The 27,913-nt window shown below is 45.6% G+C and overlaps 1 protein-coding gene across 1 annotated transcript; it reads right to left on the bottom strand.

Annotated features, from left to right (window-relative positions):
• Nucleotides 1–27,913, bottom strand: Tf (transferrin). The gene is made up of 17 exons (XM_006978668.4): nucleotides 27,628–27,913; nucleotides 25,128–25,300; nucleotides 23,585–23,693; nucleotides 22,700–22,876; nucleotides 21,901–22,033; nucleotides 20,900–20,955; nucleotides 20,242–20,420; nucleotides 19,274–19,451; nucleotides 14,832–14,983; nucleotides 12,823–12,913; nucleotides 12,236–12,268; nucleotides 10,113–10,268; nucleotides 8,524–8,653; nucleotides 5,727–5,791; nucleotides 3,371–3,555; nucleotides 1,528–1,717; nucleotides 1–172 (listed from the first exon to the last, which is right to left on the bottom strand). Exons 1-17 carry the CDS (start codon nucleotides 27,668–27,670, stop codon nucleotides 138–140), a joined length of 2,085 nt encoding a protein of 694 aa, XP_006978730.2. The 5' UTR covers nucleotides 27,671–27,913; the 3' UTR covers nucleotides 1–137.

Here is a 27,913-nt window from a genome sequence, read left to right on the forward strand (position 1 = left end):
TAAAGTCAACAGTCATTTTTATTTTGTGCTCTTTGTGAAGATAGACACAGTTTTCCTGAACCCCTCAGGCCATGGAGGCCCAGGGAAGCCCATGGATCACCCATCTCCATCACACTGGCAGCCCTCCTCTTGGATTTTTAACTTTTGTGGAAAGTGCAGGCTTCTAGGAGTCCTGGAGAGAGAAGAGATGGAGGGCATTCAGAATACTCGTATTTATGAACTGTTTAGTGAATGGACAGCTCAGTGTAACATAAAGGTGCTAAAGATCATTATTCTGCTGTTCTGATGCATGTTGTGGCCCATTCTTCCAATGCTCATCTCTACTTGCCTACATGGCTCCTGTGCCTACCACAGGGAGGACCCCACACCAAGGATGTAGATGCTGTAACATGACTTTCCTACTCCGTGGCATCTTCTACCTTGTTTTTAATGGGTGAGGCTCTGCACCTGAATTATAGCTAGAAATTGTCCAAAAGACTCTTTCCTGAGATTTTTAGGCAGATGGTGGCTGGTAGTCCCCAGCAACTTCTGAGATGAGTCTAGGGATAGGATGGAGAATAGCAAAGCTAGACTGTTATCTTGGGCAGCATAAAGGTCAAGGAAAGAGTGATTTGGATTTTCTAACAATGGGCCTAAGCAAGCACATTGCTTACACGTGTGAATTGCACGTGGCAACGTGTGTGTGTGTGTGTGTGTGTGTGTGTGTGTGTGTGTATTCTCCTTCTACTGTCAGATCTGGGGATCAAACTCAGGTCATCAAGCTACAAGCTTGATGCTACAAGCTCTTTTACCCGCTGAACCATTTTGCCAACCCACATGCGGAAACCTTGAAAGTGCCATCGTCCTGAACAAGCACAGACTCACTCAAGCTGTATCTCTCGGATAGCAACTTAAATCAGGACCAAGACTCACCTACAAGCTACAGCTGAAGACTAATCACCTTACACCACATGGATTCCCTCACATTTTCCAAATGCCTCCAAGTGATTCGACTAATCCCAAAACAGACTGAAAACTATATTTTATTCTGTTTCAATTCCTGGACTATGACATTCCAGATGAGCTTGGAACACATCATTATTGACATTCTGCAGATCAGAGCTGTCTAAGATGTTCTGCAATATTCTCTTTGCTATGGCTACTTTTCACTAAAATTGTAACTGGATGGGATCGAGGAAATGATATCTTGATTTATTTCAGCTGTAATTTAAATTTAAGTAGTCACATCTTGCTAGTGGTTGCCATATTGGACAAGGACCTCTAATAAGTTTGGTCCCCCTTTTTTTCTATCTTCTTAGAAATAAGATGAGATTATGTACATATAATAAGTTCGCTCCCCTAGTATCCTGGATCTGTGGTCCCCTTACTATATGTGCATATAACCCACCCTGTTGTCTGTGACAGGTTTTATCTGGCCCGTGTGGCTCTTTCCTAAGGGTCATGCTTGACTTCTCTATTATAACTGCCATTCCAGAACCCATCACTGGGTTTCCTTTGCAACTTCTCCATCCTGCTCATTCTACTCACGTGAGGTTGAGCATTTCCTCATGTTACCAACAGCTTGGACATAGTCTGCTCCTAAGTATTCTTTATATGTGATGCCTTCTGGAAGTTTAACCAAACATTTGGTGTCATCTCTGAACAGAAGGTTCTTGGTGTTCGATGAGAACAAACAGAAATTCGTAGTGCAGTCAGTTACACTGTGTCCAAATGTAGTCTGTCAAATGAACAGAAAATACATGTGAACATACATCCCTGAGCAGTGGGAAACACCTGCACTGCAGGAGGCTGGAAGCTCCAAGCTAGCCCTGGGAACAAAAGAAAGCTACAGGATATGCCTTGGGAACTTTCCACCTCCCGCATCTGCCATTTACCTGCCTGAACTTGAACCATGTGTTTCCACAATACCTCCAGAGTCCTCTGTGGCATCCTTTGTCTTACTGTCCTCTGAGACTTCCCACCCCCCTCAACTACCCACTTCCACCTTTTCTGATCTCTTTTCCATTTCATGACTGGACTGCCTTGGAGGTGCTTATAGGAAGTGAGAAGAAATACCATGTCCCTTCCAGTATTGTTGCCCAAAAGACATCAGATATGAGCTCTCTCAGGAATGGTAAAAAGAAACCACTAGAAGTTCATTGTGGATAAATTGTAAATTTGTCTTGGACCAGCCATGTAGCTTCCCCCAGCCTCTCAAGGTTGTAAATGATGATGCTAAGAAGTCAGGTTAGCATTCCTGTCATACACAAGGAATATCCTTAAATGCTCGTTATTATCATCATGTACTCTCTTTTTCATTTTAAACTCTTTTATAATTGACACAGCATTTTCTAAAAATCTACACAAGAAACAGAGGTTTAAAACACCGTGAAAAGGTTAATGAATTTCACAGTGAACCAAAAAGTAAACAGCAGTAACACTGATATGAAACTCTGTTATCTGTTGTAAGATTATTTGACCCAAATCTAATGTCAAACTAGAGACATCATTTGATATTATCACCATGTGCTTTTAAAGGAGCTTTTGAAGACATCCTATCCTATTTTGTTTTCTTTTCTTTTAAAACTGATGACAAATTAACAGGCAGGAAGCTATACCAGAAGGGAGGGCGATGTTTGTGTGTAGAGGAGCCCCAGGGATTGAAGTATTCAAGCAGTCCCGTAAATGTTCCCCTTCCTCCCCCCACTCCCCTGCCCCTGAGACTGGCCCTGACAGGGTTGTTCTGAGGGTGAGAGTCTTCTGTTTTCCAGATTGTTAAGAACATGGTAAGCCGATCTAAGCATGAGGAATAGAAATCACTTCTGGTCCTCAAGACTTGTATGCAAGAACATTAGGAAGCAGGACCTGTCATCTTCAATCTTCAGAAAAAACATACTTGAGGAAAATAAAGGAATCCCTGAGTCAAGGTCAAAAGGGGGCTGGAAGGCAGATTCCAGGTCCTGAGGGCTCTGTGGGTCAGGTGGGAACTTGTCTCTAGTGACTAGGAGTTCCACAGAAGCAGAGCCAGGTCGGAGGGATCCAGTCCCAGCTAACACGCTGTGAGCCTCTCCATTAGACACACATTTCCTAACCCTTTTGTGTGCATTACTTCACTTTTTTTTTTATTAACTGAGAAACAGGTGTCCATATTATCATTTCCTCTTAATATGTGAAGAAATGGAGAATGGCAATGTCCAGCCGTATACATCTAAGGTGACATGGTTAGGAAGCTGCCGAGCTGAGATTTGAACTTGGATATTCTGATCCACGATCTGTGGACTCCAAATTATAAGTTTTCAGAAAGTGAATGTCCACCCCGAAGCTTTGCTTAGCTCTGAACTCCAAACAACCTGCCCCGGACTAGGAGGTGGGAGGCCCCGACAGTCCATACCTGCTGGTTCAGCAGCACTGTGCTAACACGGGCTGCCTTCTCTTTCCGTGCGACCACAACGTGGTTTGGAGCTCGGGCCAGGTGGCAACTGGCAAACTCAGTCACGGGCTTCCTGGTGCCGTCAAGGCACAGCAGCTCGAAGTCGTCCTGGTTCAGATTCTTAGCCCATGCTTCAGTGTTCCTTCCTGGGTAGAAAAAAGGGGGGATCAGCCAATCTGATCATTTTAGTTACTGGGGAGGGGGGAGGGCCGGGGCACACTGACCCGCTGGAGAGTCTGTGCCTCCTGGCCAGAAGCACACGTGCAGGGTTGTGACAGTGCTGGGAGGAAGGGACGCTCATGCGGGCTGCAGGTGGTACTCAAGTCACAAGAGATTACTAGTGACCGCTCCTTACTGATCTTCCCTCTCAGCCAAACAAAAAGAATCCATGTTCTAGGGGTATTGTTTTAAAAAAAGATCTTCATTTCTATTAAATTCCAAAGCGAAAGAACAACAAAGCATTTTTTTAAAAGGCCAGGCATCGTGGTGCACACCTTAAATCTCAGCTTTTGGGAGGCAGAGACAAATGGATCTCTGGGAGTCCAGGGCCAGCCTAGTCTACATAGTGAGGCCTGTCTCAGACAATAACAAAATTCCAAAGCCTTTGTACTTCTGGCTCCAGCATGGAAAGAACGTGATGCTCCAAGCCAGTTTCTCCATCTCTGCACACATCACATCTCCAAACAAAAGAATTGCTCCAGAGGGTGCTTTTAAATCAACAACAACACTTTGAGTTTGACTTCCTGCTAGTCCCAGGGAAAAACGTCCTGTCTCAGCTGCTTGCCTAATCTTCTCTGTATTCTCTTTGCAATAATTAATTATTTATTCAGTCAGTTTAAAAACCTTTGCCTGACCTGAGGCTTTCCATGGTTCCTCTTGACATTTTATTTTGCCAGTTTTCATTTCTCTCCCATAAGGCAGGATTATGACCTTTCTCTTTCATTCATTGTTCACGGAACACTCTTTCCGTAATTGAATAAATGCTATGTGAGACCAAGGTTATCATATTTTTAAACATCAACAACAGTATGACTTAGATTTATTCAAGTGCTTATCTCCTTAGGTGTCTCCTCCTTCCTCCAGAGCTGAGGACTGAACCCAGGGCCTTGCGCTTGCTAGGCAAGCGCTCTACACTTAGCTAAATCCCCAACCCCAGTTATATTTTTAAATGCGTCTACTTATAAACTAAAAATCCTCACTTCTGCACTCCCCAAAGCCCAATGGTTCCTATGGCTCCAATCCTTGAAAGCACAATTTGTGTTTCCATCATGACTTTTTGTTGTTGTTGTTTTGTTTTTTAAGACAGGGTTTCTCTGTTATAGCCTTGGCTGTCCTGGAACTCACTCTGTAGACTAGGCTGGCCTCGAACTCACAGAGATCCGCCTGCCTCTGCCTCCCAAGTGCTGGGGTTAAAGGCACGCGCCACCACTACACCACTGCCTGGCTCCATCTGTGCCTCTTAAACTTCTTTATCTATATATGGCTCTCCATGATGTTACAAGCGTACAGTTTTTCTTAGCATTAGATCTTAGCATATATAAACTCTGGTAGCTCTTTCTCAGCTACGTATATGTGGTGATAGTGTAAGATTCATTCTACACTTATATACCTTCAGCTTTTTCTATACCATTATGTAAATTGAGGTCATTCTTTTAAGCAATTGGACCTTCTGTGGCATAGAATAGTGTTTTTAAACCATCCCTCCATTTATAGGTATTTGGAATGTTTATAATTTTTTGATCACTATAGTAGTCATGAGTTCTATTGCATGTGAGTGTGCTCATATAGGTGTGGAACAGTTAATTCAACTTAATTTTAATATAGCAAACTTGCTTCCGCCACCCTAAGTGGTAAAGACTTGCTTGAGCTTGAGCAGGGCCTTGGGTTAATTCCCAAGTACTGCTGTGGTTCTATGGAGAGACAAGGGGAGGGACTGGCAGGGAATTACAACAATGTTCTCTGTTTAGGGTCAGAAGCTATGAGAGGAGAACTACGAAGGGCTTGCATTTGTGCCAATGGAGTTTACAATGCCAGCGTTCTCTGCATGAAAATAGCAGCGTGGCAATCAGAGGGGCTGAAGGGGATGGAAGGCTAGGTCTCCTATAGAAACTGTAGCCAGAAGGCTATAGACTATGGGATCATTATGAAAAGTGCAGAGTCGAGGCCTAGAAATCAGAGACTTAGTTTAAAAGCACAAAAGAAATCTAAGGTGACACAAGGAACCAAGGTCAGGATAACCCTCTGGTGGCAAGAAAGAACCCCAGCAAATCCCAGCGATCCAGATTCTGTAAGGGAACGGAAGAGAGTGCACACGTACCGCCCGTGTTTTGCATGACAGTCTGGTGTTTCACAAAGGCTACATCTCCCTTCTCCACGAGACACCTGAAGAGGTCCAGATATAGAGGGGAGAGAAGATAGGATGTCAGATTGACACACGTCATTCAGAGGCGCCACCTGACATCGGCAAGTGTTAGGACCATTCTATCACTAAGCACCATGCAGAATAAGGAAAAGACTCCAAGTTGCTATACAGTTCCACAAGCTCAGCTCCACATACTACATAATTTCTTTCTTTATTCTTTGTATATGGCGGCGGGGGGGGGGCACACATGCACATTCGTGTGGGTGTGTGCACATGTGTACACACACGCAGAAGGTAGAGGTCAACATTGGGTATCTCCTTTGATCACTCTCCATCTTTTTGAGACATGGTCCCTCACTGAACCTGGAGCTCCTCAGTTTGGCTAAATTGGCTGGCTAGCAAGCTCCTGTCCTTTCTCCATTCCTCACCCACAAGTGCTGAAGTTAAAGACACACACATTTGTGCCTGTCTTTTATGTGAATTTTAGGTATCCAAACTTAGGTCCTCATGTATGTGTGGCAGGCATTTACTGACATAGCCATCTCCTACCCTCTACATCATAATTTTTAGCACAGCTCCTCAGTAGATTATATCCTTTCCCCAACACGAACATGGGGGACGGGGAATCAGTTTTCTGATTCCCATAACTCCCCATTTATCTGAAATGTGGATGAGAAATTCCATCCCTTCATATTTTTGAAGCTCCAAATGCCTGTGCCACATTTTTGAGAGACTGCAACTCAATCGCAAATTTCAATTTGTGGTATCCTTAGTCCATTTTAAAAAATAATTTTAGGGTTGGGCATTTAGCTCAGTGGTAGAGCGCTTACCTAGCAAGCGCAAGGCCCTGGGTTCAGTCCTCAGCTCAAATAATAATAATAATAATAATAATAATAATAATAATAATAATAATAATTTTAACTTTCAGGGAGCATGCAGGAGTTTCTGTTTTGAGTTGTTTTGTTTTCCTTTTTTCCTTCATTTCTTTATCTCCCCTCTTCTTCTCTCCATCCCTCTCGCCTGTTCTTTCTTTTTTTCTTTTGAGAAACACAGAAAATACAGCAAAGCCTGACACATATGCCCTTGACTCTAGCAAGCCCCATATACATCTGGGAAGGGTATTTTGGATGGAGAACAGAATTCTGAACCACTAGTTCCAGAAGTTCCAAGAAAGAAATACCAGGAACATTAACTTGTATATGGTTCTACCATTTTCCCCCGAAGTCCTTGGAAAGTAGACACATGCAGGTGCTGTACTAGTGTGTGCTGCAGTATCTACTCATTGATCCAGGTCAATCCAACTCTTAAACAGTAGGCCCACCCCTTTCCCCCTCTTGCTTCAAGGGAAATCACCTGCCTCTTCCTGCAGTTCTCTAAAATTTCTGTGGCTAGTCACTGAAAACGTGAATGTCTATTGTGCCCTGAACTGACTGTGCTGCGTTTTCTTTGAAGCTAAGAGTCTGTCAGTTGGATGGTTGCATGTCATATCTGAGTTTTAGAAAACATTTTGGAAAATGAAGCCCTTTAAATATGTTTCTACAAGCAAAGTGTGATCCTTTTTCCTTGACCTGTAGTTCTCAAACATGCTACCGCCAGCAAAAGGGTCAAGGAAAAGGTCAAAGGGGGCGGTGCATTTTACATCTTCCAAATCCTAAGACCCTACATCCCACACATTCTCTTTTGTGTGATCAGAAGTGTGTGTGGTGTGGTTCATACTTTCTCTCACGAGTTTGGTTCTTCATGGCATGTTGAGATGTCCTTTGCTTTTCCTTTTGTTACTGAGAGGTTCAATCGTAATAGCATCAACCATGGATTCCTGAGCTATCACATAACAGAAGGTCTAAGGCAAAAGAGTCACTAAACCATCATACCCTAACAAGGCACACACATGTCCTACAAAAATGGTAGACATGGAGCTGGAGAGGTGGCTGATCAGTTCAGTGGCTCTTGCAGAAGACCTGAGCTCTGTTCCCAGCACCCACATCAGGAAGCTCACAACTGCTTATAACTCTAGCTCTGTGGGATCTGATGCCCTCTTCTGGCCCCCACAGGCATCCTGCACACAGCACACACTCATACATGTAATTTGTAGTGGTACATTTCTCTGGTCCTGTCCGGGGGTATTGGGATACACAATATACCACCAAGGTAATTAAATTTTTAATTTTTTAAGTTTAAAAAATGATAGATATTCTATAAAATATTATTGTAAAGAGGAATTTAGAAGTCATGTTCTTCAGTATTCTGTACCTCAAGATGAGTATGGGTCTTGGTTAGCATGGAAAAGCTTGAGCCAAACCCCTGACTCAGTCTTCTGTCAGTTATGGGAAGGTAACATTGCTTTGGCACTAGTGACATTTGGGACTTTGTTAATTAGTGTTGACTTATGCATTGTAGGCATTTATCTACTTCTACCTCTTCGATGCTGGAGGCACCCCCTACCGACATCACCACCATCAGAAGTATCTCTAGACATGACCAGTGTTCTCTAGGAGGCAAATTGCCCCCATTGGTAACTGCTAAGCAGCATCACCTGTCAGCCTCACTGTCTGATGGCTGGCTCAGGCAGGCAGAGCTCTGTGGGGACTGAGATGCTCCTTCACATGCCATCTCTACATTTGGTGGGAAAAATCTCTCATCCTAATATGTACAGCACTTAACAGACTAATAACATAAGACTTCACCTCTGTTCCTAAAAGGAATCTGGTCAAAACTAGGGCATCGTTATATAGGTTAGGATTGGAAAACTCACCTGAAAGCCCCTGTGTAGTCATAATACCCCTCTTTGTTGTTCTGGGCACATTTGCTTGGGCCCATACACAGGTCACAGAGAGTGGAATTCTTCTCATACCCAGGAGCACAGCCTTGACTGAAATATTCATCTGGACCAAAGAACAAGAGAAAGTCAGGAGGGTTTTTTGGTTTTGGTTTTTTGTTTTTGGTGTGTGTGTGTGTGTGTGTGTGTGTGTGTGTGTGTGTGTGTGTGTGTGATTTCGAGTGGTTTACTTAACACCTGACAGGGTATTAAATGATTCACTCTGCAACCTGCCACCCACCAACCCAGAATCTCCAGACAGTAGGCCTTTGAAGGAAGCCTGTCAAGGTGGGGGAAGGTATTTGTGAGCTCCACTTCAGGGTGGAGGGGATCGCTTGGGCAGCAGCATCTCCAGCCTGAAGAACGAAGAAGTGGAATCTCTAAGATTGTACCACTGCTTTTGTTGGTGTTGGTTTGAGTTTCCCCTTTCATTTCAAAGCTTAAGAGAAAAATAGGGAATGTTCCCTGCATTTTGGCTGCTTTCGTGGCTGTGAAAGTCCAGGAGGTCCAGGGGGCCCAGGGGTCAGAGGTCAGAGGTCAGGGGCCTGTGCTTTCTGCCCGTGGCTCCGAGTGTACTTTGTTTCTGAGGTACCAGAGCATCTTAGTTCAGAGCTGTGTCCTCATTTCCAGTCCCTGCATATGCCGGGCATGTAGGGTTTACAATCAGGTTTATAGTTCTCTCGTTTTTTTTTAAGGAATTGCCCAAATTTGGAAGCATCAGGAAAGAAGAACTCAGGAAGCCAACATAAAGCAAACCCATCATCAACATCTGTCTGTTGGGATTGTCTACTCAGAAACTTCAGGAGGTAGAAACAAACTCCGCTCAGGATATTCAGAGGACACATAGTAAACGGAAGAATCCTGGGAGCTGAGCAGGAACTCAATGAGATGACCAACACCTTATGAAACCAAGGAACCCCCCCCTCAAAATCATATCATAGAACCCCCACGGTAGGGATCACTTACTATCTACCCAATGTCCATTGTGCTTTGTTCCTCGGTAACAAAAATCTAGTTTGATATGTGGTAGGTATGTGTAGGTAGGTGCATGATGACACACCTAAGATCCTCATAATGGGAAGTTATATCAAAAATAATTGCTCGCATGTCCAGAAGGCTCCTTTCAAACACTGATCACAGTTGGTGTAAATTTCCACTGGCTCTCATTCTTGCCTGAATCATGAATGCCTTGGCAGCCATAAGATAGCTTTGAACATGGAAGTGCTATGTTGGGAATTGTGGAACAGAAAGAAGCAAGAAGCCTTCAAGACCTTATCAGCCATGGAATGCTCACATCTGGTCTTCTTCGTGGGAGAGAAAAGTAAATGTCTACTCCCTGAAGCCATTATGTGCACCTGAGACAAAGCACCCTGGCTCCATTCCTCAGCGCTTCAGCCTTTCTAGTCCTTTTTGCTATTTCCTTGAGGTTCACTTTTACGAAATTTCACTTTAATGGACCTGGATCCCACAGCCTTCCTCAGGACCCCTCTTCTCTACGTGCCAAGCTTTTTCCCAGCTCTGCTCACCAAACTTGCAGCTTTGGGTCCTCTCGTACAGCAGGCCCATGGGGATGTTCCAGCCAGCAGTTCTGTCTACTGCAGTATGGCAGGACTTTTTGCCTTTCAGATTTTTCCAGGTGATGTCAGGGTTGGATGCCTTCACCACTGCCACCGCATAATACCCTATGGGAAAGATGCCCCCCAAACAACTATTAATATCACTGGGGCCTCCCAGAGCATCTGCTTCCAACAGTTGCCACTGTCTTCATGAAACAGCAAAGATGTCCTAAATAGCACACTGTGTCATGTAAGGAACTCTGCAAGAGCTGACTCCAGTGAATCACAGAACAGCCTAGCAGGAAGAATTCCAAAAGCAAAGCACTAAGATCACACAGTGCCCCAGGATTATGTACAGTTTTTAAATGTTTTTATATATCAATTTTAAAATAAAATAATGGGCTGGGGAGACGGCTCAGTTGGTAAAGTACTTGCCATGTAAGCATGAAGACCGGAGTTCTGAACCAGAACCCATGTAAAAAAGCCAGGCATGGTGTGTGTGTGTGTGTGTGTGTGTGTGTGTGTGTGTGTGTGTGTGTGTCTGTGTCTGTGTCTGTGTGTTATGTGCTTATAATGTCGGAGACAGACAGACTCCTGGAGCTCAATGACAGCCAGCTTAACTTACTAATGGGACTCCAGGCCAATGAAAGACCCTGTCTCATAAGACAAAGTGGACGACTCCTGAGAAATGCCACTTGAGGTTGACTTCTGACCTCCATAATGTCACGTCACAAACATGCACATGTGCCCCCACACACACACATGTGCACCCATAAAATGTGAAAATAAATAGAAAAAGTATTAACACCTTATCATTAGAGAAATGGCTGACATATAATCCTTACCTGTATGCATAAGGTTAAGGTTATTAAAAAAAAAAAAAACAAACCAGCAACTCACTTTCCAAAGTATTAAATCCAAGAAATGGATACCAAAAAGCTAATGTAACGCTGACAGTTTATAAATGAACATGTACTGGGGTTAATCAGATCAGACAGCTTCTCATAAGGAGAATATAGTTTTATACCAGAGTAAATATGCAAAATGGAAAGACCAAGACCAAGTCAGTTGTCCTTTTTGGCAGCACAAACATGCCCTCTAACAGGGACTAGAACACCAACCTATGATTCTGTTTTCTTTTTTAATTAATTCAGAATATTCTCTCCAACAGGAAACAATCCTTATTATCCATTGAATAATAATGACTCTTTCACCGGGTGGTGGTGGTGCATGCCTTTAATCCCAGCACTCAGGAGGCAGAGGCAGGCCGATCTCTGTGAGTTCGAGGCCATCCTGGTCTACAGAGTGAGATCTAGGACAGGCACCAAAACTACACAGAGAAACCCTGTCTCAAAAAAAAAAAAAACAACCCAAAAACCAAAATAATAATAATAATAATAATAATAATAATAATAATAATAATAATAATAATAATTACTTTCTAGATATGCTAAGAATTGGAAGGTTGTGTTCAGATGCAGGAGCAAGGCCAGAGTTGTACACCCATGGTTCTGTGGAAACTGAGCACTGGGGCTTGGTGTCACTTTAGTGTCCAACTTCCTGCTTGCTCTTGTGCCATCATTTCAGATCTATCCCTAGTCAAAGCCCTAGTGAGATACAGGTTAATCTGGTTCCTGAGCCCAGTCTAGTTGGATGATCAGAAAATGCCACACTCCTAGACATCAATATTTTGAAACTCTCTACTCAGTCCTGCAAGGACCACATAAGCAAGGTTCCTTGGCCGGTGCTAAATCTCATTAAAACTCTGAAGACTTCATGTAATTCAAAATGGCGGGAGGCAATGGGAAGAGCCTAGATTGGTTTCTAGGATCCTAAACCATTCGTAAATTCTGAATCCCTGGATCCTCTCATGAATCCTAACAGAAGACAATACCTACATTATAAGAGGAAAGGAGAAGTCCAATGTCTAAGCCATAACAAGTGTAGGAACACAGCCATACTGGTCGATTACTACCCTCTCACAACACTTTGCATTCTAAAATAGGATCTCTCCACTGACTTGTAAACTTACCTAACCACTTTTCCCAACAATGAGAATTTACCTTCCAATGGCCAGGATTACCACAACTCACCTTCTTCTGGGCGATATTTACAATCAGTGTGATCTGGAGGAAAGAAAATAAACCATTAAACATTTATGTCTAGGTTGGAAAATCATGCCTTCCTCATGAAGCTACTAACATATAAAAAGAGTGGCTAAAACTGCACACCTTACTGGTTGACAATAAGGCTAGACTCTCCAGATGTTTCGAGTTCCCCTGGCTGCTGACCTCTCAGATTCATTCACAAACTGCATTTCAAGTGTCTCACTTGCTATGCACCAAACCTGCAATGTGATGCTAACTGAATGTATTTGTCCTGCAACAAGGTAGCAGGAAAAGCAAGAGTGTTGGACATTTGCAAGACTTTCCAGACACCCCATGTGGCCTCTGCAGTGGGATCCCTTTTATACCAGAAATCTCATAGCGGGGACTGCGGGTACCACCATTCTCATCCTTTAAGGCAACTGGAGATTCTGGCTGAGGGAGTCCCAGAGTCTGGGGAGGAGCTCAGGAAGGGGGCACTTTATAGTGGCTGTGAGATAAACTGGACTGTGATTCTCCTCTCCCCACGACCCAGAAAGAAGAAAGCACAGAGGCAGGCACTCTGCATCACTCACCGTAGCTCTCTGCCAGGACGGGCACCAGACCACACTGGCCTGCTATGTAGGCATAGCCTCCATCCATGGTCATGGCATCAGCTTCTCCATTCTGCAAATACAGCAAGTCACAGCAAATGAAGAGCTGCTGTTTCCTGTGTCACCTGCCCTTCTAGGCTGTCTCCATGACAGTCCTTCCCAGCACAAGTTGTAAAGTCAGGACAACAGTAGATCTTGGTACTGGACCCCCAAACGATCAGACAGACTCACCTAGATGTTAGTATACCTTTATACTTTATAGACTCAGGTTTGAGTTAACATGCTTTGCATTAATTTGGTTTGATTTTTTTTTCTTGCCTTGACTCAGACAAAACAATAAAATGGAATGGAGCTAAAATAATGTAATATTTTAAAATGTAGATAGAAGAGCAGAATTGGTGGTCTGCTTTGCTTTGTGATGGATAGCTTAGAAAGCACATGATTATTTTTTGTTTGTTTGTTTGTTTGTTTTTTTCGAGTCAGGGTTTCTCTGTGTAGTTTTGGTGCCTGTCCTGGATCTTGCTCTGTAGCCCAGGCTGGCCTCGAACTCACAGAGATCCTGGCTCTGCCTCCCGAGTGCTGGGATTAAAGGCGTGTGCCACCACTGCTGGGCCCGCACATGGTTATTTTTTAAGAGCTCAAAAGCAGAGCTAGGAAACTCCAGAAGGATCAGTTGACAGTGGCAAGAAATCCCAGTGTTGTCAATAGATATTACTCTGTTTCCATATATTTACTGGTTCACTATCCAATATCCAACTGCAACTACAGCTCAGTTGGTAGAGTGCCAGCCTAGCATACTGGAGGCCCAGGGTTCTGTCTTGAGCAACCCCTAAGCCTAGGTAGTGGCATAGAGGCACATAATCCCAATGCTCCAGAGGTAGAAGCAGAATGATGGCCGTAGCAGGCCATTCTCAGCCTCAGCCAACAACTGACCAACTTCAGCTCCATGAGACCCTGTCTCCGAATTCTACCACCAGCAACTACAGCAACAACCAAAGGTTCAACTCAAAGAATAGACCAATTGGGCAGTAGAGGGCTCTGTGGAGCAAGAAAAGGAGGCAGAGCCAGGCAGTGGTGGTGCACGCCTTTAATCCCAGCACTCGGGAGGCAGAGGCAGGCGGATCTCTGTGAGTTAGAGGCCAGCCTAGGCTACTGAGTGAGTTCCAGGAAAGGTGGAAAGTTACACAGAGAAACCCTGTCTCAAAAAACAAAAAAGAAAGGAAGGAAGGAAGGAAGGAAGGAAGGAAGGAAGGAAGGAAGGAAGGAAGGAAGAAAGAAAGAAAGAAAGAAAGAAAGAAAGAAAGAAAGAAAGAAAGAAAGAAAGAAAGAAAGAAAGAAAGAAAGAGAAAACAGAGGCAGGGGATTGAAAGCTTGGAGCTTCCTTGCCCTCTCCAGGCACCCACCCTGGCCGAACCTCATTGTGTCCTCTAAGACAGAAGCACAAAATCAGGGTTTGGAAGACATAAGAAAAGCTCACAAGACACCATGAAGTGGGAGGTGCTAAGCAACCTATATGACACAATCCCAATAAGAGGGTCTTTCCTGAGTTACTGATGATAAGGGGTATTTATTTTCTTCTTTCTCAGGATTTTGAAGATTCTCATAGGAAAGTAAGGAATGCTAATTTTGATCAATTAGGCGAATGTGTACTTGCCTGAAAGATCAAAACCGAGGCCTTCCACACTCATCAGGAAGTGTCATGAGCCCAGTGACACTCTTGCTATATATAGTACAGCTTCCCTCAGAAGGACATGACTCAGATTACCCTCCCACTGTGCTGATGGAAAGAGCAAAGTGAACCCGAAGGCGTCCTTTAGACCCACAAACTCTAAGGCTCGGAACCTCCTGGGGAGCTAAACTCAGACCATGAAAGCAAGGATTCTAGAAAGGGGGTTTCCACAGCACTCTAGCTGCACTTGCTGACTCGGCCTTAGAGTGGGCCAGCAGGCCAGTGTTGGGGACACTGCCCTAGAAAGGCAGAAGAGACATACCACAATCTTGTCAATGCAATCCTCAGTGGTCTCTGCGGATTCACACTCGATTTGCCCTCCACTGTTAACACTCCATTCGTCACACTTGAGTCTCTCGTGGTGACTCAGAGCACACCACTTCACCGGTGAGGTGGTGCTGGGGCTTTCTGGGCCTGTAGTTCAAGAAGAAGAACCAGAAGTCAGGAGAAAGAAGCCCTGGCTGCTGTCTGGGATATGTCAATGCTGCTGACTGCTCCATGCAAATGATGAGATAAACAGATCCCATTCAAGGAACTCATAATCATCTAGGAAAGCAAAGACGGTAGACAGTCCAACTTTGGTTGATTTCATTTAAATTCAGCTTTTCCTCTTCTGTAAGATTATTTTTCTTTAATTTTAATTACATATGTGTGTATGTATCTGTATGTGGGTTGGTGCGTGTGAGTACAGTACCCTCAGAAGCCAGGAGAGGGTGTCAGATCCTCTGGAACTGGAGTTACAGGCAGTTGTGAACTGTCTAATATGGGCACTGGGAGCCAGAGCAGGGTCCTCTCAAAAGTCACACTTGTTTTTGACCACTGAGTCATCTCTCTAGCCCCCAGCCTGTTGTGTGATATTTTGATTGTGTTCTGACAAATCAAGCTTGCTTGGAGTCAGAGGGCAGAGCTAGCCACTAGCTGACCATAGAGGTTTGGAGGGCTGTAGAAAGAGGAGACAGGAAATGGTAAGGTGGGCCTGAGAGAGGATCTCGGCCCTTTTTGGATGGAGGAACGAAAGAGGTAGGAAACAACTGGCAGCTGCTCCTGGTTCTCTGATCTTTCAGGTTCTCACCCTAATATTTGACTCCATATTTTTTATTGATAAAGATTAATTAGATTGATGCTTCACCTGGCACCCAACGTGGGGCATGGATCCACATAAGACCTGAGAAAACTTAAAAAGGGTTCTAAATACACAGAAAGAGAGCCACACCGGGCATGCCAGCTGCGGTATAGAGATGCATCTCTAGACAACTGCCGGTGAGGGGGAGCCACCACCAATGGCCGTGAGCTAGACAGCATGGCGGGCTCCCACAGTCTCCCACGTGGGCCACAGTACAGAGAGGCTTCTCCCAGTCACTTCCTACAGGCTTGAGAGCCCCACCAACATGCTGCGTGGTGGGTGTAGGGTTTTTGCTCCTGCTGACAGAAAAGGTTACAGATATGTAGTAAAGACAGGTTCAGACAAGAAAAAAACCTCTAAACATTACAGTGTGCTTAAAAATATATGTAGGCTTGGGAGAGAAAATAAAAAGAGTAGAGAAAGTCCTTAAAAAGGAATAGAGTAATAAAAATATATAATAAGCCATATAAAGATGGGAAGCACACAGAGAGGCTGGATCTTGTATGTTATTATGTTGTCTTTGAATTTTTTGGTTGCTAAGAGATACTGGATTATAAAAACTGCTAGATTCAACCAACTTATATATTTTAAAGATATTTTGACTTCAAAATTTAAGTCAAAAGATGTGTTACTTTGGGGGAGAGGTTCTGCTTTTATTTCCACAGGAAATGAGAAGTTGTTGATTCATTCTGGGTTAAAGAAATCAGGTTTGATTGAGGAAGACCCCTGAAATCCTGCCAGGTGATCCAGCATGTCAAAATGCCTCTGTTACAGTCTCCTCAGAAGTCTACATCCAGAACAGCTTCAAGGCTGCTTGCTGAGATGATAAAGCCTCACAGAATACTCCAGTCAGAACTTGACCATAATCCTGAATTTTCTTAGGGTTCCCCAAAGATTACAAGTGCCCCAACCAGCAGGAAATTGTCTAGAGAACTATGCCCACATTCCCAAAAAATGGGTTATTATCATTTAAGAGGGGTTGGTTACAAGTTGTTATTTGTAATGGTCAGGAAAAAAGCTGAACAAAGGAGATTAGATTCAGGGATATTGTTCAAGGATCTACTTTTAAACCAAAAAAGTAACTACTAGTTTTAAATGTTTTACATTGGTTTGGACTTTTGTATATTGATACAAATTTGAGGTTATTTTTGTTATACTGTGTATGTTTCTACTCTTGTTTAAGATATTTTTGCATATTGATACACATTTAAGGTTATTTTTGTTAGAACATACTGTACTTACATTTCTACTCTTGTTTAAGGTATTGTACCTATGCAGCTTATTTAACAATATATTGTAAATTTCTAGTCCTTGAAAGTTATTATTACAAGCTACTTAGGACAATAAATAAATGCAGGTCAGTAGTTAGTCATCTATTACAATCAAACTTGTAGTCATGTTAGGTATGTTTTCAAGGTCAAATAGATCTATTTTAGATAGACAGGTTGTCTTCAAACATTTCAGAGATCTATAGAATATGGCATTTAATAACATAAGGTTCTTTTTTTAATTAATGACAATGAGACATGCCTGCTCCTGGCAGTGCCAATCTACTTCAGAGAAGATGATGGGCATCAAAAAAAACTTCATATGAGTTTACTTTCTTTGTAGCAAAGTTAGCCACTGGGCAAGAAACTGCCCTTGCCTCAATGGCTGATAGTATGCTGTCCAAATTAGACATGCAGGACACAAGAGAAAGAACTGCCAAACTTTGCCAAGACAAGGTAAGATAGTTCTTCAAAAACCCGGCTTCATGGTAAAGTCTGTAAGATAGTCTAGGTCTGTAGGCTGAAGATGGATGCCCCAATGTTAGAGGAACCTTGGGTGACTGTCCAGGTAGCCAGCTGTTTCTGTCATTTCTTAATTTGTTCTGCACTATCAGGTCTCTGATGGAGTTGAAAACTAGATAGTTATAGTTGCCCTTGTTACCAAATTCAGAAAAGAAACTCACAAAAGAGGTGTAAAGTGTATAAAGTTGAAAGACATAAAAAGATAGTTTTGGGTTGGTAATGCAAGTTAGGATAGAAATTGAATTAGGTACAACACTTTGGGCTCACCAAGATAGGATAGATAATGGAATATTTTCTCTGAATTTGTCAAGTGCAAATGGAATAGACATTGTTAATGTAATTCTTGCATATGTATATATATATATATACATATATATATATATATAGAGAGAGAGAGTTTATTATTGTATATAGTTTTACTATGTTAGTCAAAACCTTCGCTTTTTATTTAGACAAAAAAGGGGGAAATGTTGTGTGATATTTTGATTGTGTTCTGACAAATCAAGCTTGCTTGGAGTCAGAGGGCAGAGCTAGCCACTAGCTGGCCATAGAGGTTTGGAGGACTGTAGAGAGATGGACAAGAAGCGGTAAGCAGGGCTGAGGGAGGATCTCGACCCTTTCTGGATGGAGGAACAAAGGAGGTAGGAAGCAACTGGTGGCTGCCCCTGGTTCTCTGATCTTTCAGGTTCTCACCCTAATATTTGACTCCTGATTTTTTTTATTGCTAAAGATTAATTAGATTAATGCTTCACCAACTTTTTCTCTTGCAAAGCCAACTCTCTAACCTCAGGACACCCTAACATCTGAACACTTTTCTTTCTTCCTTCTTTTTCAAATAGCAGTTTTAACTAACCAGCCATTTCTATGTTCATTGTTTGTCACAGGTTTCCACATGGGAGAATTAAGTGCTACTAAAGAAAGGGACACACCTAACTCACTCACCAGGGCACTCTCCTATTTATCATCAATGTTATCATGGGGTCAGTATAATAAGTGTCCAGCAAAGATAGATAGATAGATAGATAGATAGATAGATAGATAGATAGATAGATAGATAGATAGATAGACAGACTGACAGATATATGTGCACATGCCCATCTTTTAGGCTTGGTCCCCAAAACACTCTCTCAGGGGGGCTCAGCTCTTGGCCAGGAGGGTCTGTTTGACTTTGCTTTTCACTCTTGTAGGACCTTGCTATTTCATTGTTGTTGTTATTTTTCATTTTCTCACTTTGTAGTTAGTTGTTCAGTAGTGTGACCATCTCTCAAACATTTGTCCTCTCCCTAGCCTGAAAGTCCCAGGACAACAGAACCTAATATTTGTTTTTAAGTCCAGCATCTAGCAGTGTGGCTAGATGTTCAATATATATCCACTGAATGAGTAAATTATTAGGCAAACCTCCAGTGCCCCAATGAAACCCAGGGCAAGATCAACCTCCCTAGACCTACAGCTTCATTATGTCTATGTTGACCATAGTATTGGCAAGGGGTGTGTGATCTGCAGAAACTTTGAGTTATTTACTTTATAATGGTCTAATGGGCTTCATAAAGGGCATCGGAATACCCTGATTTATGCAGAGGAAATGATACCAGTGCCGACCCAGGTCATTTAAAATGTGAACAGCCTTTAAAGCCCTTGGTGGTTGATGCCACCCAGCATTAGTCCAGCCCTGTGCTCACAAGCATGACAGAAATAGGAACCCTAGGAGAGGCTGACAGTCCCCAGAAAGATTATGGCTGCTTCTTAAACTTGCCTGGTTGCCCACGTTCCTGGCTTTTCCTGAGTACTTACATGTTCCTTCCCGTACATTCCGTATGGCAGTGACATAATTATGGCCGAGGTACAGCTTGTAGTCCATTCTTGAGGGGACCCTTATCAGCCCGATGGCAGAATTCTTAAACAGCAGGTCTTTCTCCAAAGGAGAGCTGAACAGTTGGAATTCTTTCGATGTGCCTTTGCCAAAATGTTCCTGTTTCCGGGAAAAAACAGAGCAGCAAAGAGCAACAGGGATCAGGGAGGTAAAAAGCAGGACTGGAGAGAACAGGGAAAAACTCCAGGAAACTGATTTTAAAACCACAAGAAACTTGGAGTACCAGGAAACAAGGCATTCAAGCATGCTCTCCATCACCCAGCACCGTTTTGTCCAGTATTTTAAGGACCGTACCACATTTCTCCTCCCCTGTGCTTCTGAGCGGTTGAGAGCTAGCTGAGAACAGGAAGTGAGTCTAGTGCAGAGGCTGGCACTGGATGGTTGCCCCCTTAAACTTGTGATGGACAGATGAGTAGGCGGGACCAGAGGAAGTTGTCTTAACCAACCCCAGCCAAGAGGCACAGAAGTAGCAGGGGAAAGCCTGTCCCTCTACAGGCAGAATGTGTGTGTGTGTGTGTGTGTGTGTGTGTGTGTGTGTGTGTGTGTGTGTGTGTGTGTGTGTGTGTGTGTGTGTGTGTGTCGGGGGAAGTGGGGAGATAAAGAGAGATTCTCTTTCCTTTTGGGTTATAGGAGAGCCTTTTGGGATTTGTTCTGGACCTTGAGGGCCTACCTTAGATGGAGTAGGTAGGTGTCATTGGTCAAAAGGTGGTGAATATTGATACTGCTACTCTATGAGGAGTCCCAACTGGGGACGCTGGAGAGGTTGGTAATGCATGACAGGGTCCCCACTGTGTCCTGAACATACACAAGGACTGTTCTAGTACGTGCCGATATCAAGAAGATCTGAGCACAGATCTGTAAGCAGGGGAGAGGATGGTGGGTGGAATACCTGGGCCACTTTGAGAATCTCCCAGATCAAGTCCTCTTTGCCGTCCACACTGCGAGCCACAACAGCGTGAGAAGGGATCCGGGCTAAGTAGCACTGCTCATATTGATCCACTGGCTTGCGGGTGTTGTCAGGACAGAGCAGCTCGTATTGGTCCCTGTCAGCCTGGTTTGGCAGGACCTCTGAGGAGGGAAAGCTCAGGTCAGCCTGTGGTAGGCTGAGCCCCTCCCGTCCTTTGTAGTATATCATCATAGAAAGCATAAGCTGAAGGTCCGACCTGGAGGGATTTCTGAGGGCCAAGGAACATGCAGGAAGAGGCGCCTATAACCAGATGAAGGCATGGAGGTGTCTGTGGGCCAGGGAAGCAATGACTGCCTTTATCCCATGAGTCTGAGCTCAGCAAGATTGCTGACAGGCCAAGGTCAGCCAGACCAACCTCCAAAGCTTGGCTATGGCAAATCTGCCCTAAAGGTAGAGCCATTATGCGGTTTGGGTGACAGAAAGAGGGCAAGGAATCTAGGTGGAGACCCCCCCAAAGCACCTGCCTCCGCACATGTTGAAACTCAAACAATGGTAGAGAAACCCTGCATGCTCATGTCCGCCTACCAACTGTGAGAAGGGGGGCAGGCTACCTGCCCCACAGTCCTTTCCCATCACTTACCAAATATGGTTGTATGCTTGACAAAGGCCACATCACCACCTCCGTCTTTCAGGCACCTGTGGAAAAGAAGCACATGAACTCTGTGGTCTGCTGACATCCAGCGCACTGCTGAGGGAGGGTGAGCTCACCCAAGATGAACACCCCTCTATTTGTACCCCAAGCTGGCGAAAAGAAGGGGGAGAGATTTTAATGTAAAAAGGCTTCAAATCCCTAGTGGAGAAGATGATGGTATTTCTACCCTTGCTATGAGGACTTCAGGGTATAAACAAGATAAAAAGAGAGAGCAAGAAACCAGCCACATGACATAAAACACCCCCCCCCCCAACCAAGAAGCTTTCTTGCTTGGAAAATCAGTTTTCTTCAGGGCAGGCCCCATGCCCCAGGAGTAGTTGGCCAATGGAAAGCAGACCCCATATTTTGTTTTCTTTCCCCCCTGTGTGCTTTTTGTTTGTTTGGTTTTTGTTTTGTTTTGACCTTTGTTGTTGTTGTTGTTGGTGGTGGTGGTGGTGGTGGTGTGTGTGGTGTGTATGTGTGTGTGTATGTAGGATCTAGGAGGAGTTGGGGGAAAGAATATGATCAAAATATATGTAAAAAAGGTTTTTTTAAAAAGCCACATGTACTGTTGGAGTGGGGACAGGGGAGCATCCAGTACATTGAGCATGGTTCACTGCTGTCACGGGGGCAGAGGCTCTGTCACGCCCACAGGCACTAGAGTGTGTTGGTCCCTTTGGATGCCACCCAGCTCGATGAGAGGAGACACCAGCCAGATGCAAGAGCTCTGAGGAAAGAGAGGACTCCCAGACAGGGCTTGACCTTTGACATCAGATGAAAGGGGATGTAGCCTCGCCTGGCCTTAAGAGTCCCAAGTTGTACCACTGCCTCCTTGGGAGATGTTGAAGCCCCCTAGATGCCTTTAGGCAGGTCATCTGCTTTGGGTCAGCAAAGAACCCCCATTTGAGGACTTCCGGCACTGGCCACCACAGAGCGGCCATCTCACTCACTTGAAGGCGCCTGTGTAGCCAAAGTATGGTTGAAGAGAGGAGCAGCCACAGCCGGGACACAGTTGACACAGTTGGGGGAAAGCCACCGGATCGGCACAGGGGACACAACTGCCCGAGAAGAAACTGGCCACAGCTGCTCAATACAAAGAAATGGACGACAAGGCGTAAGCAGAATGCCATCATCCAGTCTGGCCTGGCGAGGGAATGCAGCGGCATGAAGCCATGAAGCCACAAAGCACAGTCTTAGTTCAGCCTTGCATGTGCTAAGCACGGTTTCTAAACAGGAATAGGTTAACCCCTGCCCTGCAGTTACCCTCCAAGGTACACCAGTCCCTACTTCCTGCCCACCAAGGCTTGCCCTAGGCTTTTGTCCTCTGCTCCCAGATCTGTCCAATCAAGGGCACCCCTGGCAGTGGTAGAGCAGCCTAGAGAGGTGCAGGACAACCTCATGACTGGCAGGTGGCACCAAAGCACCCTTTAGCAGAATGACTCACATCTCCAGCCAGGAACTGGGGGGTTAGGGTGGAGGGCAGTCCCAGCTGCTAAAGTGAATATAGAAATCCACTGTGGACCCATCTGCCCTTTTCTTCCCTCTTCAGGCTAGCCTCTGCTGGGGTATTGGGAGCTCACAACAACAAAAACGGCTCAGCTGCCACTTCTCATGGGCAGCTGGCGCTACGGACCCGCCACTCTCTAGTGCTTCAATCTCTCTCCACCACCTGAGAGTTCAGCCTACCTGCCTGACTAATCATGACTGTGTGACCTCAGCAGGACATCCAGAATAGGGGTGATAGCTTACCCTTCTCAATAGGACTGCGGGGCTCCGGAAAATTGCAGAAAAGTAAGCCGATGGGAACATTCCATCCTGCAGACCTGCCCAGGCCAGTGTGGCAGGATTTCTTGCCTTGGAGCTCGTTCAGCTGGAAGCCCGAATCCTTCTTCACCACGGCCACAGCCAAGTAGGAAGTTTGTGGCTCTGAAAGGGGACAGTGTGAATGGAGGGCTTTGACAGGGCACAGGGAAGCACCCCTCATCAGTGCTTGGCTCTGACTGAGGGAAGAGAGACCCAGGGGTAACTTAGATGGAGCTGACTGGTAAGAAGCCAGAGAAACTTCTGTAGGCTTCAAGACAAATGGTACACTTGTAGCATCATCCCAGAAAAATAGAGTCTTTTGAGAAGCACCTGCTCACGGGTCAAGGATGCTCTGTTTACCTTACTCTCGTCAACCCAGGGCCACCAGGAATGCGCAGCTGCAGCAACACAGGCTCACATTCCCTGCCCCCCTCAAAGCATTTTATGTCCTCTGGTGATAGGGACAGTCAGAACAATCTTAGAAGATTTCTTGGACTGTTGGGCTCTCACTGTGTGCCATCGGGTGGGTTCTCCCGTGTCCATGGCACCTGAGGCTCTCACCAGGGCCAATGAAGGCCAAGCTGGACCCCAGGTTGCTCTCTTTGTCCAGTGAGGACTCAGAAGGTCCATACCAGCCTTCAACCAGCCCGAAGTCCCCAGATGCTTTGATTTGTGCCTAGAGGGCTAGAAGATCTTCTCACTCCCCACTGACTCCCCAAAGAGAACACTTGCTAGTATCTAATATGTGATAGCTGCCTATGAAAGGAGATTTAATCTCTACCAGGAGACAAAGCCACAACACACCGTCCTGGACACTGTGGGAGAACTTACTTTCGGGTGTCCCGTAGATCTCGGCTGCCACAGGCTTTAGGTTGTTGGGAGTCAGGCCTGCCTCATACACCCAACCGGCATCCAAGGTTATGGCATCTGCTTCACTACCCTAAAAGAGAATAACTCTCAATGAAGCCCTTGCTTCCAAAGATAGCCTCCCTAAGCCAGAACAGATGGGGAGGGACTAGCAATGCCCCGTGGGTCCAGGGCCAGAAAACCCCAACTGTAGCCAAAACACATCCAACCCCGCTGGCTTGGGTTGATTCCATGTCTGTCAAAAGACCACTTAGCTACTGTTCACATTTGTTCCTTCGGAGAGAAAGGAACAGAGTGTTTTTCTCTTTTCCCTGATGTGTCCAGAGCCTGGCCCAAAATACCCTAATGTAGAGTTACTCTCAGTAATTGTAGAGGCTTGGCCTGGCAGGCTTGATGGGGGAAGATCCTTCCCTCTCTGGAGGTGGGCACAGCCAGTGTACTGTAGGCTCTGACAGGGTTGTATTGAACACTTGGAGCCTGTCGTGGTTTTTATATCTGTTCCCATGCTCAGCCCCACAGAAGGGTCCTTCATTCAGACACCCTTGTGTTTTAAGCATTCCTGTAGCTCCTCTGTGGGTACTGTCGTAGAGCGGCCTCCAAGGAAGATGAAGACCTTGAAGGCACTTGGCCTCCCACTGACTCGGGATTCCTCGCTGTTCCCTACAGTCCTGGGCCCATGAAAGAGTAGGAGCCAGCATGCCATGCTCACACACACCTGTTATCCCAGAATTTGGTAGACCCAGGCAGGAGGATCAAGGTTCAGGGTTACCCTCTCACTTTCATTTCTGGTATAATTGTCTACCTGGACACCTGACACTCCCCCACCCCCAGTTCAATTTTTACAGGTGAGCAAAAACGGAGTCATATAAAGGTTAGCCACTTCAGTATGTCACATGGCTGCCAAGACATTCACCTGGGATTTGGGGCCAGATAGTCGGGCTTATTTCTCATCATCGTTACTTCAACATTGCTTATTTTATTTTATGATTTTGTGAATGTTCAACCTTTTTTTGGTATTTTTGTTTGTTTTAAGGCAGTTTATGTATCTGTGCTGATTTTGAACTCATGATCCTCCTGCTATCTATTGTGTGTGTGTGTGTGTGAGAGAGAGAGAGAGAGAGAGAAAGAGAGAGAGAGAGAGAGAGAGAGAGAGACAGAGACAGAGACAGAGACAGAGACAGAGGGAGGGAAGAGAAAGGGAGGGAAGGAAGAAGAGAGAGAGAAATAGAATTTCCCAGCGGGGTTAAGCAATAATTTTTAATGCCACAGACATTCCTGTTTTCCTGAGTTCACAGAACTTACGTGCCTTAACAGAGTCACCTTTGAAAGCACACTGTCCCCTGCCTTATGAACGGTAAAGATGACCTCTTCTTTTCCATTCTCAAAGTGATCTGAAGAGCAGCAGGGGTCGACTACCCCACCCATCTGCCTCTTACTTGACATTATTCCAAACTGACTAAAGAAAGCAGCCCTGCAGCCTTCTGCCGTGTGAGGCAGCGCGACTTACTGAAATGGCCTTGATGCAGTCAGAGTAGGAGGTTTTCTTCACACAAGCCAGCTGGGGACCGTCAGCTGGAAGGACGCCTTTCATGTGGTCACGGAAACTTATGCACTTGGAGTTTTCATGCTCGGACACTGCGCACCATCTTACGGTTTTGTCAGGGACAGCCAGACATAGTCCTGCCGGAGAGAAGGCAGAGGCATGAGGGACCCACTCCCTGAGCCAGGGGAGAGAAAGCCCCACTTTCTGCAGGGTCTTGATGGCACCTCGCCTCTGTCGCACCCTCATCCCACTCCTGATGGCCGTCATGACAGCACAGGGCTCTGCCGCATTCTGATACTGGGAACAGGGAAGGGAGTTCACCCCGATGGCCTCTCATTTTCCCACCAAAGCCTGGGCTGTTTGGAGGGCTTGCCGGTGGAGCTGAGGATGACAGCCCACTCCTCTCCCACCTCCTTGCCTCACTGTCATGGCTGAAGGTCACATAAAAAATGTGAAAGCACCATTCTCAGTCACCTGGACACAGGCTCTATACTGCAACCCTAAGGGTCTGGGGAAAGGGATGCCATCTTTTAGAAACCAGAAAGCTGGACTCCGGGAATGATGCAGGATTGCCCAAGGTCACCCTGTTTGTTAGGAGCCCAGACTCTAGGTCTGCTGGCCAGGCCACAGAGGAAGATAACAATCTTCTGTGCTTTGCCTCTCTCTGGGTGTCAGTTAGATTATGAATTTACCCCTGAGACTTTTCAACTATCTTCTGTTTAGAAATAACTAGAAACTCCCTTCTACTCAACAGGCTTCTGCTTCTACCCAACCTTCCCTCAATGCTTTACCCCCTTTGAGCGTCCATTTAGAGAAACAGCTGAAGACAATCGTGTGCATCACTATTTGTGTGTATGTGCTTGTATAAATAGGTGTGTGTGTGTGTGTCTGTGCACACGCACATGTGAGTGCATGCACACGTGTGCAGATGGGTACACATGGAGGCAAAGGGCAACATGGGTGTCTTCTGCTATTACTCTCTGCCTGGTTCTTTTGAGACAGGGACTCTCACTGAATCTAAGCCTTGCTGACTCTACTAGACAGACTGGCCGTAACTCCCTGGGATCTTCCTGTCTCTGTCTCCCCAGAGCATTGCTGTACCCAGCTTTTTCCATGGCTGCTAGGGTTCTGAGTTGAGGTCCTCATGCTGCCATGGGAAGCATCTCCCCAGCTGAACCATCTTCCCATCGGTGCCACTGTTAAAATCCGTGTGATGGAGAGATACCATAATCCATGAGATCTGGCACTCCCAGCTTCCATCACATCCCCTTTCGGGCAGCTCAGCGGGGCTCACTTCCTGACTCAGCAAGGTCCACAAAGCACAAAGCATGGAGTGGGGCAGGCAAGGCCAGCGGTCGGTCCTTCAGGACAGATAAGGAAGGGCAACAGGGAGGCTGGGTGCCCCAACTCTTTTCCTTTATTCCACCCTGGCCAGGGGAAAACCAGTGGCAGACTCTCTTAACGACCTCCCCAGCCTATTCAAACTAGTTCATCTAATTTGTAAATGTTGTCCTTGGTCATGCGCCACTGTGCACAGTCACATGAAGTGCCCCGAGCTGACTAGCATGGGAGCCTCTTCAAGCTGACTATTTTCAAAGAAGGCAAATAACTCAAACTAGAAGGTTCGGACGACGTGGCAAATGCTAACTACAGTCCAACTAGGGCAGGCACGTGGGGCTTCGAGACCCCATCTGGAGAGCAATCAGCAGGATATATGGCTGGCACCTGTGACCTCACCCGCACCTGACCCTCCCAGCCAGATGTTGTAACTACAGCCGTCACAGGAGAAATACAGGCATGATTTGAACTCAAGAATTCTAGCTTCAGCTAGGTGGTGGTGGTGGCAGCGGTGGCGGCGGCGGCGGCGGCGGTGGCGGCGGCGGCGGCGGCGGCGGCGCACGCCTTTAATCCCAGCAGAGCCAGGAGGAGCTCTGTGAGTTCGAAAACACCCTAGTCTACAGAGTAAGATACAAGACAGGCACCAAAACTACACAGAGAAACCCTGTCTCGAAATTTATTAAAAAAAAAAAAAAAAAAAAAGGAATTCTGGCTTCAAATCCCACACTATAGTCTAAGCCACCAGCGCCAAAGGCATCCAAGGGACGTCAGACAATGAAAAGATAGCAAGGTTAGATCCCAGAAGTCCTGACTATCACACCACGCTGTTTGGATTGCACGGGGAGGCTCTGTGTAGCGCCTGGGCTAACTGGTTAAAAGTTTTCTAACGTGTCATATACTATGTCTGCAAATTACTGGACTTAGGGGAGACAGCCTGAGGAGCGTAATAAAAGGTAGAGACTGAGTCAGAGTTCCAGACGCCTGAGGATCAAGGTTATTCCTAAGCTATTGAAGACCATAGAGATGTGGCAGAGAGGAAGCAAAAGGCAGGCTCTGGGGGCTTCCAGCCTTTAGCTTGCAGGGAATGCGTAGTCCTTCCCTGAAGTCCTTCCCTGCCCACACTCACCCAGGGCAGCACAGGCCAGCAGGGTGCCCACGGCGAGCCTCATCCTCCCGGTGTGTGGCGAGTAGCGGGGAGCACAGACGACCCGCTTCTGCACCGCCTCTCCGTGACCCGCTCTCCTTTATTGCCGGAGGGGGCGGGCTGGGTGCAATCTTTGACCTCTTGTGTTTGCTCTGTGCAATTGCCCAATCGCCCCGCATCCACCCCCTTCCTTTCTTGCACTGATGATCACCTCATTTCCTGAACTATGAGAGAACCGCGCATGGAATCCGCTACCACCACCACCACC

This window comes from Peromyscus maniculatus, chromosome 7 (assembly GCF_049852395.1).
Source record: "Peromyscus maniculatus bairdii isolate BWxNUB_F1_BW_parent chromosome 7, HU_Pman_BW_mat_3.1, whole genome shotgun sequence".
Lineage (NCBI taxonomy): Eukaryota > Metazoa > Chordata > Mammalia > Rodentia > Cricetidae > Peromyscus > Peromyscus maniculatus.